Source organism: Panicum virgatum, chromosome 1N (assembly GCF_016808335.1).
Source record: "Panicum virgatum strain AP13 chromosome 1N, P.virgatum_v5, whole genome shotgun sequence".
Lineage (NCBI taxonomy): Eukaryota > Viridiplantae > Streptophyta > Magnoliopsida > Poales > Poaceae > Panicum > Panicum virgatum.
Genome location: NC_053145.1, coordinates 59463770 through 59477998, shown reverse-complemented (window position 1 = coordinate 59477998; position 14229 = coordinate 59463770). Strand labels below are relative to the sequence as shown.

The following is a 14229-nucleotide window of genomic DNA, read 5'->3' as shown; positions in this document are numbered from 1 at the left end:
GCCCCGGCTGTTTGGTTGTAGTCAAGGATGACTACTAAGGCTCTTGCCTAGACACAGCAAGAGGGGGTACCCCAGTCCTGGGGTACCGACACATCTTATTATGTAGTAATTAAAATTATCGTGCATTTAAATGATGTAGTAATATTTTCTTAGCCAAATGATTATATCTTGTAATATTTTTCGTGAATATTATCAAATTTATTCGGCAATTAAATGATTTACTAGGCATATATCAGATTTATTATTCAATTAACTAATTTATTAGATGATTAAATGATTAATCAGATGATTAATATAATTATTGGGTAATTAATAGATTTACAAGAGAAAAACAAATGGGAAAAGAAAAGAGAACCTTTGGTACCGGTTGGAAATTACAACCGGTACCTTAGGGTCCAATTTGGGATTTTGGTAGAAAAAAAAAAGTGGGCCGTCCAGCGGGGGAGTCGAACCGTGTCAGCGGAGTTTTCATTTCCCGCCCGTTGCCATTGAGATACTAAGGAGATTCGTCCTCCTGGGTCAAAGAATTTATAAAATTAAAGTTTTCAAAGCCTTAAGTACCGGTTTTATGAAACCACCCGGTACCTTAGGGCTTTCATTTCCCGCCTTTAGAGGCCTAAGGAACCGGGTACACGAAAACCGGTACCTTAGTATTTACAATGGTACCGGGTGGAAATTACAACCGGTACCTTAGGGAAGCTTAGGTACCGGTTTTACTTTTCACCCGGTACCTTAGGCTCTCCCTATATATCGAAGGACGCGCCGGTTCTTCTTCTTTCTCGCCTTCACTGCGCGCCGCTCCCAGCTCGGCCACCCTCTCCGACGATCGTCCGCCTCGCCGCCGCCGCCCCGTCCCGCCTCCCTGCGCGCCCGCTGCCCCAGCAGGCCTCTCTGCGCGCCGCCGCCTCCCATTGGCCCGGCCCGCGCCGTCCTCGGTGGCCGCGCCTCCTCCTCTGTGCCCGCGCCGCCGCCCCGTCCCGCCTCCCACGCCGACGCCACCGCCCAACGCCGACGCCAGCGCCCCCGGCCGCCGCCGCCCTCCATCGCCACGCCGTCGTCCCACGCGCGGCGCCCGGCCGGCCTCACTGCAGCAAGCGCCGCCCCCACCCCTCCTCTGCGTATGGATTTTTTTTCTTAATTGTTTTATTTATTTACGTATTCTGTATAATTACTTTGTATAATTATAGTATAATTAGTTTATGTATAATTAGTTTGTATAATTATTGTATAATTAGTTTGTATAATTAAATAGAATTTAGTTTGTATTATATATGTATATATAATAATTAGTTTATGTATAATTAGTTTGTATAATTATTGTATAATTAGTTTGTATAATTAGATAGAATTTAGTTTGTATTATATATGTATATATAATAATTAGTTTGTGTATAATTAGTTTGTATAATTATTGTATAATTAGTTTGTATAATTAGATAGAATTTAGTTTGTATTATATATGTATATATAATAATTAGTTTATGTATAATTATTGTATAATTATTGTATAATTAGTTTGTATAATTAGATAGAATGTATAATACTATAGAGATATGTATTGCACTGTATAATGTAATGACGACAATGAGTAATGACGACGACGAGTAACGACGACGAGTAATGACGAGTAACGAAGACGAGTAATAACGAGTAACGACGACGAGTAATGACGAGTAACGACGACGAGTAATTTCGTATTCGCTCTCTAACTCATACATTCGCCATCCCTCGACCCTCAACTCTAGACCTCGACCCTCAACCCCGTTCCTCGACCCGGTTCCACGACACACACACACACTCTCTCTCTCTGACTAATACACTCTAACACACACATACACTCACACTAACACACACAGACACACACACACACACACACACTCACTAACTCTCTCTCTCTCTGTCCCTCTAACATACACACACACTCTCTCTCAAACACGCATATTCGTTCAAAGAATTGAATTCTCCTGCTTCATTTAAGGATGGACACATACTCTAACACATTTTTACGGTTTCAGTTAAGGATGGACCCCTTCGGTGATGAGCAGGCTGCCGGGCAATACATGTTGGACGCAATAAACTAAGATACGAGGGCTAACACCACCCAGCCAATCGCTGAAGAAGATGCTCGGACAGCTGATTCGTTCCTGAATATGTCTGGAGATGCCGATGAAGAAGATGATGACTTTGCGCCGCCGCCCAATCAACAACAACATGTTCCAGTACGAATCTTAAAACTATATGCATGGTGACTTCGGTAGATTAGTTTTGCGATTAACATATCTTTTCTGTAATTTAGTCGACCTCCGCATCGACTTCGTTGAGCCAATCAAAAGGGAGACGCCGGCCAACCAAGAAAATGGAGGGAAGACAGGTCGTCACAGAAGTGGACGCAGAGGGCTGTCCAAGTGCTCCAGAGGCTGCTAGCACAAAATTTGTCAACCAATGTGGGGTTATTGTTCGGGCAAGAATTCCGATCACCACAAGACTATGGAAAACGTGCAAACCCGAAGAACAGCAACACGCCGTGCCTGCACATCAGAAGGAAATGCTATGGGCAGAACTCAAGGATATGTTCACTCTTCCTGAAGGAGTTGACCAAGAACTGGTGAAAAAATGTGCCTTGAAAAAGATGGCCCTTGCCTTTGCAACTTTCAAGAAGAAGTTGTCTAAATATATTTATGTATATATATCATATCTATATCTGCAGTTATCATTGGATTTTACTCATACTTTCCGTAGAGACCGGCAATCTTATAGTCTTTGACTCAATGAGAAATCCAAAGTCCGCAATCCAACATATCCTAGACCCCTTGAACAGGTAAGTTCAGTTTGCACAATTAAATCCTTTTTCTGTTAATAACAATTCCTTAATATCAAACTTAACTTTGGGCGCAGAGTTTGGAAAAAATTTGTGAAAAATAACAAAGGACGTGGTCAATGGAGGCCCGAACTGAACGTTAACATGGATTATCCGGTATGTTCATTCATAAAGATTTGTCTAGTTAAGTATATAATCCCAAATTGTTCTAAATTGAGTAATTTATTTGTTTCTCCTTAAGTGTGCGAGACAACAACAAGGAACTGATTGGTGCGGGTACTACGTATGCGACTACTTGCACATCATGACTCCATGCGGGAAGACTACTGATGAAGAAATGAGAGTACGTCCAAACCGTTGACTAGTATATTTTCATAATTGTACTAACACACATGATGTTAATCCTTTTTTTCTAAATAATAGATGTCTCAAATGGGTGATGAATGTTACTCTACTGATCGGATCAACGCCGTGTGCGAGCAGCTCGCCGGATTCATTTTGAACGAGATCTTGGATCCTAGATGCGAGTTCTACCACGACGGTCACATCGATAGAGGATTTCCATCGACCTCCTGAGGGGACTAGTAGTTGAAATAACATGACTTGTACATTTGTAAATATGTTTAAAGATTATGCCTTGATGTTTGTAAATTTGTAAATATATTAGTTCATCTAATTAGCTTAATTATATGTTCGTATTTCACTTTTATTTAGTTTCAAATATTCTCTGAAAACGAACACGAACGACCAATGACCAATGAACGTATAGTATTGTAGAGTTTGAGTGCGTTTAGCAAATATAAAAGAATAAACAGTAATAAATATAACAAACAAACCTGGATTTGGAAAAAAAGGGAAAAGGTAATTGGTACCGGTTGGAAATACCAACCGGTACCAAAGGGGCTGCCACCTTACGTCAGCGTGGCAGCCTCTTTGGTACCGGCTGGTCTTTCCAACCGGTACCAATGGAGGACTAAGACACCGGTTGAGAAACCCGGTGTCTTAAGGCGAGGCCATTGGTTGCGGTTGCGGGGCACCGGTTGGGAAACCGGTGGCTTAGGCCCTTCTCAGCCGGTGCCCAAGGCCCGTTTTCTAGTAGTGTCAGCTCTGACAGAAAACACCAGGTTTCATCACACAGGGAGCAAAGCCAAGCCATGATCGATGTCTACACGGACAAACGTGTCGTTTCAATTCTCTCCTGGCCCTCTCTCTTCCGTTTGTACCGGGCATGTATGGTGTGGTATAGGGCATTGGCAATTGGCACAGCGTTGCCTTTTGCTCTTGGTTGCACACGCGATGACACAAAGCGAGGGGCGCGGAGCAGAGGAAAAAGGAGAAAAGCGAAAGGGGGGGGGGGGGGGGGGGGGGGGACGACAGGCAAAGGCGGAGGGCAGCAAAGCACCTCTCATTTCACTGAAAAGATAGGTCACGTCTTTCATGCAAGCTAGCCTCGCAATGATAGGTTCCCAAGGACGGGAAGGAGCATGCCCATCCCTTCTCGTTTCAGATCAAACAGGGAGAACAAGGTTGGTGGCCTCCTGGAGCATCATCAGCCTGATGTTCTCTCTCCTAAACATCAGCTAAACCTTTGATTTCCCTTAAACACCAATCTATGTGCACATCTACCTCTAAACAAGTGACGACCCTCTGCTCATTGCTTTTATAAAAGAGAAGCTCACTAAAATCTCTCTTCTTTATTTTTCTCGTAACTTCATTACATGCATCTTTAGAAGTATATGTGTCGTGTGTAAGCATTTCTGCATTTGCATGGTTGCATGGTATTTTTGTTATGCCAGCTGAAGCGATACACTGATGTGGTGATAACATAGGCTATTGTTAATCTGCTACATAGACAGCAGAAAGATAAGGACGTACCCATTGCCATAGGCTCCCGCACTGTGTGGGGTCTGGGGGAGGTTATTAGCGGGAGGTCTTTCCCACACACCGTGCAATATGTAGAGACCACCGCTCGAACTTGTGACCTCTCGGTTCACAGACAGCAGAAAGATAGCAGCTGTAATTTTCCTTCTTGTGACCAGGATTGCATTTGCTTTTAGTTGGTACTTGATTCTCCATCCACGCTGCAAGAGGACCAAAATTCCCTTGTCCACATCCCCCCAACGCCTCCACTTCAGGTCAGGTGAGAGGCACTTCCTCCCTGTCATCATCCTCCCTCCCTTCCTCCTACTAAACTCGGTTGTCTATCGCTCCCACCAGAATTCTCACTCACACACTTCCCCAGCCAATTGTCGTCCAACTGCCCATGCTTTGGAGAATTCTTTTGTTGCAAGAATCCCCAATCAGTTCAAAGGTGCTGTTGTGAGTTGTGAGACCTGTCACAGTCTCGCCCATAGTCACAGGATTCGGGGTCGATGTCTCGTCCCTCGACCCGGGAACGTCGTTCCGATTCGAGGGTCGGGGTCGAAGAGGGTCAGCGTCCCATTCAAGGTTGGATCGTGTCCCGGATTGAAAGGGGTCGCAGCCCCATTGCTAGCAGATTTAATTGGGATAAGGAGGTTAAGGACAGTGGATTGGTGTGGTTTTTGTTAGACAATGAGCTGAGTATGTGTAGCATGGTCTAAATGTACTCTTTCATATGTTTCTTATATGCTTGTGCAGATTAGTTTCTTCATTAGTAGCACATATATAGTTTTTGTCTTTATCGACCCGAAGATATCGACCCCGATGAATCAGGGTCGCGTCCCACATAATAATTTATCGTTCCATAGATGTATACCCCTTCGTACCACAATTTTATAAAATGACGATCCTCGACCCTCGACCCCGTTCCTCGACCCGGTCGACCCAGGAACTTTGTGACTATGGTCTCGCCCCACTGCAACATACCCACACTCCAATAAAGCTGATGTCTTTCTTGAGTGGGATCAATAATAATCTGTTAACTTTGGACTAGAATAGCCTAGCCACCTTAAGTTAACAAGCACATAGTCACTGTTTTTCATAACCTGGTTTCATTCTTCACAGGTCCCAAGAACACAAAAGGGGGAGAGAGTGGAGGAATTTTCCCGCCTCCTTTGCTGCAATTTTCTATTCCAAGCAGGCTCAGGTGGCAGGCATTCTGTTCCCCCTCGCCCCTCCTTTTGTGTTCCTGTTTGCTTGCGGCCAGAACACAAGCATCTTCTTTTGTGTCATTTGCTTGCTACTGACAGGTCCTCAGAGCAGAGGCATCCGGCATCCCTTCCACTGCCACTGGCAATTTGGTCCTGTGGGAAGCCAAGGCTTGCTGCATGCTTCTTCCTTGCCTTGCCTCACCCCGGCTCGCTTCCATGTTTGAACACGAAAAAAGCTCCTGAACTTGTTGCCGAGGAGGACCCGGGCTTGCGCTGCCTTGGCAATGGGAATGGTTCCTGCCGCTTCCTCCCTAGTGCTGCTCTTGTTCTTCTCTGCTTGCAGGCCGGCAAGTGGCCTCCTCTCCCCCAAGGGCGTAAACTATGAAGGTCGGTATTCCCTCCCCAAATCAAGAGAAACCTTGGTTCTTGTGTTTGTTCTCTATACTCCTGCATTGGTGCTTGCAGTCCCTTTCGTGTGACTGTTAGAATAAAGAACTATGTTATTGGTTCTTTGGTTGCATTTGTGTAGTGACAATTTCTGTTTCCTTTGCAGTTCAAGCTCTCATGATGATCAAGAACAACCTCAAGGATCCTCATGGCATGCTGAAGAATTGGGACCAAGACTCTGTGGATCCTTGCAGCTGGACCATGGTCACTTGCTCTCCGGAGAACCTTGTTACGGGCCTGTAAGCAAGTCGCCTCCCATTCTTTTGTGTACCAGCTCAATCAATGTTTCCTCTGTATCTTACCATTTCTCTGGTTGTTTCCGTTTGGTAGAGAAGCACCAAACCAGAATCTTTCTGGCATTCTCTCCCCAAGCATAGGGAATTTGACCAACCTTGAGACAGTGTAGGTTTTGTTGTCATGAACTCATGATTAGCCTTCTCAACTCTACACTTGCTATGTTTCTTGGGGGAAGGAAGAGATCTCATTTTTGTTCTCTCTTTTTTACAGGCTTCTGCAGAATAACAACATAAATGGGTTAATCCCAGCAGAGATTGGCAAGCTAACAAAACTCAAGACGCTTGATCTCTCCAGCAACCACTTCTCTGGTGAAATCCCAAGCTCTGTGGGCCACCTAGAAAGCCTTCAGTATTTGTGAGTGCAATTCTGCTCCACTGTACTAGCTTTGAACAGTTGAACTTCTGTTCCACTGTACTTGCCTTGAATGCTATTCGGGAGGTTTTCTATTCATGGTTTGTTGTTCCTCAGGAGACATCCAGTATCTATCCCTTTTGTTTAATTTCTTGTGTGCTCTTATTAGGAGGCTTAACAACAACACACTATCTGGTGCCTTCCCGTCATCATCAGCTAATTTATCACACCTTATTTTCTTGTGAGTGCTCATTACTTGTTTTGCTGCTCTGTGATATGTGTCCTGTGTTGGCTGTGTGGTGATCGCTGGTCTCTGTTAACTTGCATTTTTTTTCAGGGATCTGTCCTACAATAATCTGAGTGGCCCAATCCCAGGGTCGCTGACAAGGACATTCAAGTAAGGCTATAGCCTTCTGTTCTTTATCTTTGACCAAAACTACCACTTCCAGTGAAACTTATTTACCATCAAACTTTTAGTTATCAGTAAACGAAATATTCATACCCTTCTCTTGCAGCATTGTAGGGAATCCACTGATCTGTGCAGCAACCACAGAACAAGATTGTTATGGATCTTTACCTATGCCAATGTCTTACAACCTTAATAACACACAAGGTATGCAAAGTTAGTCAGTTCTGCACTATGTTCAGTGATAATTAGCAGTATGTGTGTCACATAGGTCATCTGTTAAGTTAGTTGATGCCAGCAATCATATTAGGGGCTATACTAGTGCTCATGCTCAATTAGCACAAAGCTTCAAATAAAAATTGGCATTAGTTTTTAGGTAGCAATTCGTATAATGATAATTTTACCTGCAGTTACTCTGATGCCTGCGAAAGCTAAAAACCATAAAGTTGCAATTGCATTGGGTGCTACAATTGGCTGCATCAGCCTCATATTCCTTACTGTTGGATTGCTGTTCTGGTGGAGGCATAGGCGAAACCGGCGGACTCTTTTCAATGTTGATGGTAAGTAAAATGCTTAAGTTACTCGTCGACTTCACGAACTTGGTACTTCGACTATCAATCTCGATAGCATCAGTTTCCATGGTGAAAATTCAGCTTGATCTTACTGTAATGACTACTCCAGACCAACACATAGAGAACGTCAAACTTGGAAACATGAAGCGGTTTCAATTCAGAGAGCTGCAGGCTGCAACAGAAAACTTCAGCAGCAAGAACATATTAGGAAAAGGTGGCTTTGGAATTGTTTACAGAGGGCAGCTCCCAGATGGAACTCTTGTAGCTGTCAAGAGGCTCAAAGATGGTAATGCTGCAGGCGGGGAAGCACAGTTTCAGACTGAAGTCGAGATGATCAGCTTGGCAGTGCACAGGAACCTCCTTAGACTCTACGGATTCTGCATGACTACCAGTGAGAGGTTACTGGTCTATCCATACATGTCTAATGGGAGTGTCGCTTTGCGCCTGAAAGGTAAGATATCAAGGTTCAAGTTATAAATGTAATAGTTTCATATGCCGTTCTTCCTTGAAGATCGAATTTTCTCAAGTAAATGTATGTATATGGAATTAAACATGACTGTGGGGTATAATTGAACACCAAATCAACTACAGGGAAGCCACCACTGGACTGGGTCACCAGAAAGAGGATATCACTTGGGGCAGCAAGAGGCCTACTGTACCTGCACGAGCAATGTGATCCCAAGATCATCCACAGAGACGTTAAGGCAGCAAACATACTGCTAGATGATTGTTGTGAAGCCATTGTCGGGGATTTTGGGCTTGCAAAGCTCCTAGACCACCGTGAATCACATGTTACCACAGCTGTGCGGGGAACTGTCGGCCACATAGCCCCTGAATACCTCTCTACTGGCCAATCATCTGAGAAAACCGACGTCTTTGGTTTTGGAATCCTGCTGCTGGAGCTGATCACCGGTCAGACTGCATTGGAATTCGGAAAGTCATCAAATCAGAAGGGAGCTATGTTAGACTGGGTAAGTTTATTCACTACCAGTTTATTATGGTCTACATTGCTCGTGACATATGATCATACCTAAACTAGTTGGCATTGTTATTAAAAAAACTAACTGATATTGGAGCTGTTCAGGTGAAGAAGATGCACCAAGAGAAACAACTGGACATACTTGTCGACAAGGGCCTGGGGAGTAAATATGACCGCATTGAGTTGGAGGAGATGGTGCAAGTGGCACTCCTATGCACCCAGTTCCTACCTGGCCACAGGCCCAAGATGTCAGAGGTGGTCAGGATGCTCGAAGGCGATGGGCTCGCAGAGCGATGGGAGGCATCACAGCACACCGACTCGCACAAATTCAAGGTGCCCGAGTTCACCTTCAGCCGCTGCTATTCTGACCTGACGGACGACTCGTCAGTGCTGGTGCAGGCAGTGGAGCTCTCTGGGCCAAGATGACACCATTGCGGACGGTGAGAGACAAGAGGTGTTTCCCAGTAGGATCTGTAAATAATACAAAGTGAGGCAACTGATGTTGCATCATGTCAGAAATTGTAGCAGACCTCAATCATTTGAACTGTACAAAGATCAAAGAAGGCACATCATAGGCTAGGCATGGTATATTGGTATATTACTACATTTACAGGTTCTGTAACCGTTTGTAGAATAATACCATAGAGCAACATTTCCCATTTCTAAAGTAAGGTTCCGTTTTCATGTTTCCTTTATATTTTACAACTCTAGTTCCAATTGTAAGAAGCAAAAACTTTTTGCATTGGATTGCAGAGACCTGGAAGTGTCCATGTTCTCCATGCATTAATTAACTCTCCCAAATTGTTGATGAATTCAGTTTCTGTCCTATGTGCATACAAGTATCTTTGTTAGATAATAGAAAAGATTTTGTGCGGCTATCTGACTCCACGTAATTGTACAAGACAATTAAAAACGAACTCTTAACCAACAAAGATACATGCATATGGATATAGATGTCTGCAGCAATCAACCACTATCCGGTTTATTGTTACACAATTAACTGGACAAAGGATATCAGAGACAATCTGACTAAGATAATAACAAATATCTAAGTAGGGGAGCAATTCAACTCCTGTGTTAAACACGAAGTCTTAACTGTACAGCATAAAAATCACAAAATGTAATCTTCCTAGCAACATCTCATGTTTTGCAACTTGGGATCCGCAAAACATGACAAGCAGAAAGATAAACATGTTTGGGCAGGGAAAGTACTAAGTGTAGATTCAGGCAAAATTCCAATTAAGAAGCATTTAAAGCATCGTGGTGGATATCTTGGCAGTGTAGTAGAAAATGTTAAGATTTCCACAAGCCTTTGCCTCTAAGTTTAAGCTTTGACCAAGGGACATAAATTGCAGTATGCTTTTGTGCTATCTTTGGTAGAACTGAACACGGACTTTGGCTTAGAGAAGAGGGAATAAATTGAAATATGCTTATTGCTTCGAACAACTTTATGAGCAGTTTGCATATATTTAAGCCCAGTATTGAGAGGACCAAGGTAGAGGCAGACAGGTACACAAGTAATGTTTTCCATTAACTGCTGTGTAGGTGCTATACAATTTGACCAAGTTTTACATAAATGTATTATGCCCAAGTGAAGGCACTAGTGTATTATTAATTTGTGAAGATCCCGCACTAAACAAACAGAAATGATCTGGAAAGGCAGAGCAGCAAGTTTTTTTTTCTCGAACACGCAGGAGAACTGCGCATCAATATATTAAGAAGAATAAAAGGGGTAAAGAGCCCCAAAACAAAACTGTTACAGTGCTCAAGCCATCCCCTCGTGTTCCTCTACACCTTCAGAACCTACACAGCTCATGCTCAATCAATACTCAGGATCCTTTTCTTCTTAATTTACAGAGCTCAATCAATCCTCATGTTCCTCTTCACCTTCAGAATCTACATGACGGTGGGTAATAGTGAGTCTTATGGTACATTAGTAAATCTGATCCTTATACTACGTGTTAGTCCATTAGACATTAATGGATAATGCATGAGCCCCAAAACAAATATATGCATGGCTGAGATATTAAGGAGTGACGGTATATTCGACTTTAAGCAAAATTTTGCCTCATATAATGATAGATTAGCACTGTAAGGGAAAGGAGAATGTACCAGATCGTATATCATCCCCAACATGCCCTCTAGACTGTATTTGCTTCACAAGCATCCGATACATTAAGACCCACCAATATATGTGTAGAACAAGGAGGGAGAAGAGAAGAGTATTGAATACATAGTAGTATATTGGCCCGTCAAACTTATGTTTCTCCTTGTCTAGAGTCAGAACAACTTCATAGCTGAAATTTAAGAACAAATACATAAATTTTAGTTATACCAAGCCCTTAAAGTATACAGACCCATGCATGAACATAGTTACTCATTTTTACCTTGTGCTCCAGAGAATCCAGAATGGATAATATATAAGGCGAAGGACTACCCAAGAACTGATGAAAACAAGAAATGAAACATCTGCAAGCAACTCGTGGCCACTGTACTTAGAAATCTTTCCAAGCTCCAGGAACACGTCACTTGCATCATGGATGGCAAGAACAACTGAACCCACGCGAGCAAATCTGTTTTAGGAAATAAGTCAGCAGTATGAAGGAAAAACATTTCCAAATGATATTATTTCTGAAAAGCAACTGCCCTTATAAAAAAGTATCCACGAACTGACAGAGTCTGAGTATGCTTTGAGAACAATAATGTATGAGAATGCAACTTGACTTGTACTCAAAGATAAATGTGCATAAATAAATAAACGATATTAAAAAAAACCAGTATACCTGAATATGTAAGACAGTGCTATCAGACAAACAGTTGCTACATGGTGAGTCATTGAAATGCCAAAGTCTGAGCGCCTTGTTTCCCAAAACAAAAGGGCAAATATTGAGTATGTGTAAAAACCAGCACCATACATATAGACCGCCTTGAGTTTAAGTCTGGGAACAATAAAGTTTGTTATAACTTATAACTTGGGTATTAATAAGATGGTAAAAGATGACCAAAGGGGACGCTGTTCCTTCAAACATGAGAATATGTCTAACATACTTTATTTTTCGATCTGGCCAGACCTGATCACCTGGTCCAACCCAGAAATTTCTTGTGGTTGTGAACCATGGCTCATTGTATGTCACAGACAATGCCAATAGCTCCCCGGAAAGGAAATAAATGCATTTCCAAGCTGATTCTTTAAATTTCCTGATCTTTCTCTTGCCTGCATATGTAGTAGGATCGAGCTTCTCATTCCCCTTCTTGAAAATCAGCTTCCTGGCTAACCACTATACACAAAAAGCTGGATGAGAGAAAACACATAGGTCTCCGTTCAGACCTTCTGGAAAAAGAGAATTAGTTCATCGTGGAAGATGCCAATTTCTTTATTTTTTTTCTTTTGAAACGAGTGGAAGCATGTATGCATAGCTAGTTATAATTAATAAAACAATTGTCACTTCCTCTTAGGAACCTTTCGTGTCCGTGCCACCGTGCCTCTGAAAAGTTCTGCTCTCTGCTAGGGACAATCACTCCGATCAACATGTTAGTTTGAATGGTTGAGTTAATAGGAATTCAGGATTTTGCCACTCCATGTCTCACTAGCATGCAAGTTCAGGGATTACCTAATTGCATGCCACTGATAGCAGATCCTGAAATGGCAAATCCACTGAATTTCCCCATGTTAATCATGAGCACGCTAGCACCTGCTCACAATACATAGTTACCGCGTAAAATACATAGTTACCGCGTAATTGTGTAACACTCGTCAGAACCCCCAAAACCCTCGTGTTCCGTGAATGAATTGGCTCAATCTTCCACTAAAAAAATGACACGAACTTACAGAACTGGTGTAAAAATGGGCGGGCAAAGATACAACCTCGAATACGAAGCGGTCGAGGAGGAAACGGACGGCGAGGAAGAAGACGGCGAAAAGGGGATGGCCGCGAAGTCTGGGTAGGCGGGGTAGCTCTCCGCCTCCCAGTCGATCGGCGGGAGCGAGGTTGCCATCGCCGCTCGTCGGAGGGAGCCGAGAGAGGAGCGAGGCAAAGACTACACTTTCCTGGTGCGGTTCGACGGTTTGACAACTTCGTTGTAAGAGCCAGCAGGATATCGGGGATTGGAAGGAAGAACAGAATTTGTGACAAGCTGAATTGGGATCGGAGGAGGTCAGATTACTTGGGAAATAGTTTGAGTGTTCATACATCTATGCTCTTGTCTCTCTCAGCTAATACATATACTACTCAGTTCACCCATTCTGGGCCGAGGACCTTCCCGTTGGGCTTCTTCACTCTTGGGCCGTGCTCCTGGCCGGTTGCTTCAGTCTCCTGGTTACTTGTGCTGCTAACACCCCCTCCTCTTGGGAATCAAGTAGCCAGTGGAAAACGTTGACGAAGAGCCTCCAGGTCTTCCCAGGTAGCGAGCGACGCAGGTATACCGGACCACTTGATCAGCCCTTGGAGTACCGGCCGATCACCAGCTGCGACACGCCGTTGCAGTACGCGCTCGGGAAAGGCGAAGGCAGAGTGGTCGCTGGGAAGAGCAGAAACCAGTTGATCACCGATGGCCTGTTTGAGCTGCGACACATGAAAAATAGGGTGAATTGACGTAGATGGCGGCAATTCGAGCTTGTAAGCCACCGAACCGATACGCTCCAGGATGTTGAATGGACCGAAGTATTTGAAAGCCAACTTTTGACAAGCCTTGGGAGCAAGGGACGACTGCACATATGGCTGCATCTTGAGAAACACACGGTCGCCCACCTGGAACACGCGCTCAGAGCGCCGCTTGTCAGCTTGACACTTCATGCGGTCTTGGGCACGGAGTAAATGCTGTTGAATTAAGCTCTGCATCACCTCCCGCTCGTGCAGCCAAGAAGAAAGGTCTGGGGCAGCACAAGCAGAGGCTGAATCAAGACCAAAGTGAAGGACCGAAGCCGGCGACTAGAGGGGGGGTGAATGGGAGCCGATCAAAATTTCTTCCGAAATTCAAATCGTCGGCCTATGTCCCAAAATCACCCAAGCCCTCAAGCGTTCTGACCAAAGTTTGGAGTAGCTACTGAACAGCTAAACCAACACAAAAGTCCTCGAACGAGCGAGCGAAACCACGCAGCAAATCGGAAGCAAATCGGGAAGACAGCTGATCTGAACAGCCAGGACCGGTCTGACCGGTGCACTGGACCGGTCTGACCGGTCGGGGCTGTGCAAAAGCGAGCAGACCGGTCTGACCGGTCTCGCCTACCGGTCTGACCGGTGACACCCAGAAAACCCCGAAAATCTTTGATTCAAAAGGTGAAACTCAAC

At 44.0% G+C, this 14229-nt stretch overlaps 1 protein-coding gene and 1 pseudogene across 3 annotated transcripts; one reads left to right on the top strand and one right to left on the bottom strand.

Annotated features, from left to right (window-relative positions):
* Positions 1 to 4700: 4700 nt before the first annotated feature.
* LOC120657111 (LRR receptor kinase SERL2-like) lies at positions 4701 to 9757 on the top strand. 2 transcript variants are annotated; one of them, XM_039935366.1, is made up of 13 exons: positions 4701 to 5129; positions 5804 to 5885; positions 5989 to 6276; positions 6443 to 6575; positions 6667 to 6738; positions 6844 to 6987; positions 7154 to 7225; positions 7322 to 7381; positions 7500 to 7597; positions 7801 to 7950; positions 8072 to 8413; positions 8554 to 8933; positions 9047 to 9728. In XM_039935366.1, the coding sequence occupies exons 3-13, from the start codon at positions 6174 to 6176 to the stop codon at positions 9365 to 9367; spliced, it is 1875 nt and encodes a 624-aa protein (XP_039791300.1). In that variant the 5' UTR covers positions 4701 to 5129; positions 5804 to 5885; positions 5989 to 6173; the 3' UTR covers positions 9368 to 9728. The 2 variants fall into 2 exon arrangements, with proteins under 2 accessions (XP_039791300.1, XP_039791299.1); XM_039935365.1 differs by lacking the exon at positions 4701 to 5129 and having other exon boundaries at positions 5650 to 6276; positions 9047 to 9757.
* A 692-nt stretch (positions 9758 to 10449) lies between these two features.
* On the bottom strand, positions 10450 to 13848 carry LOC120657112 (annotated as a pseudogene). Its single transcript, XR_005668085.1, has 6 exons — positions 12807 to 13848; positions 11990 to 12219; positions 11725 to 11880; positions 11329 to 11514; positions 11054 to 11238; positions 10450 to 10837 (listed from the first exon to the last, which is right to left on the bottom strand). The product of XR_005668085.1 is annotated as an ASC1-like protein 2 (transcript).
* Between the last annotated feature and the right edge of the window lie 381 nt (positions 13849 to 14229).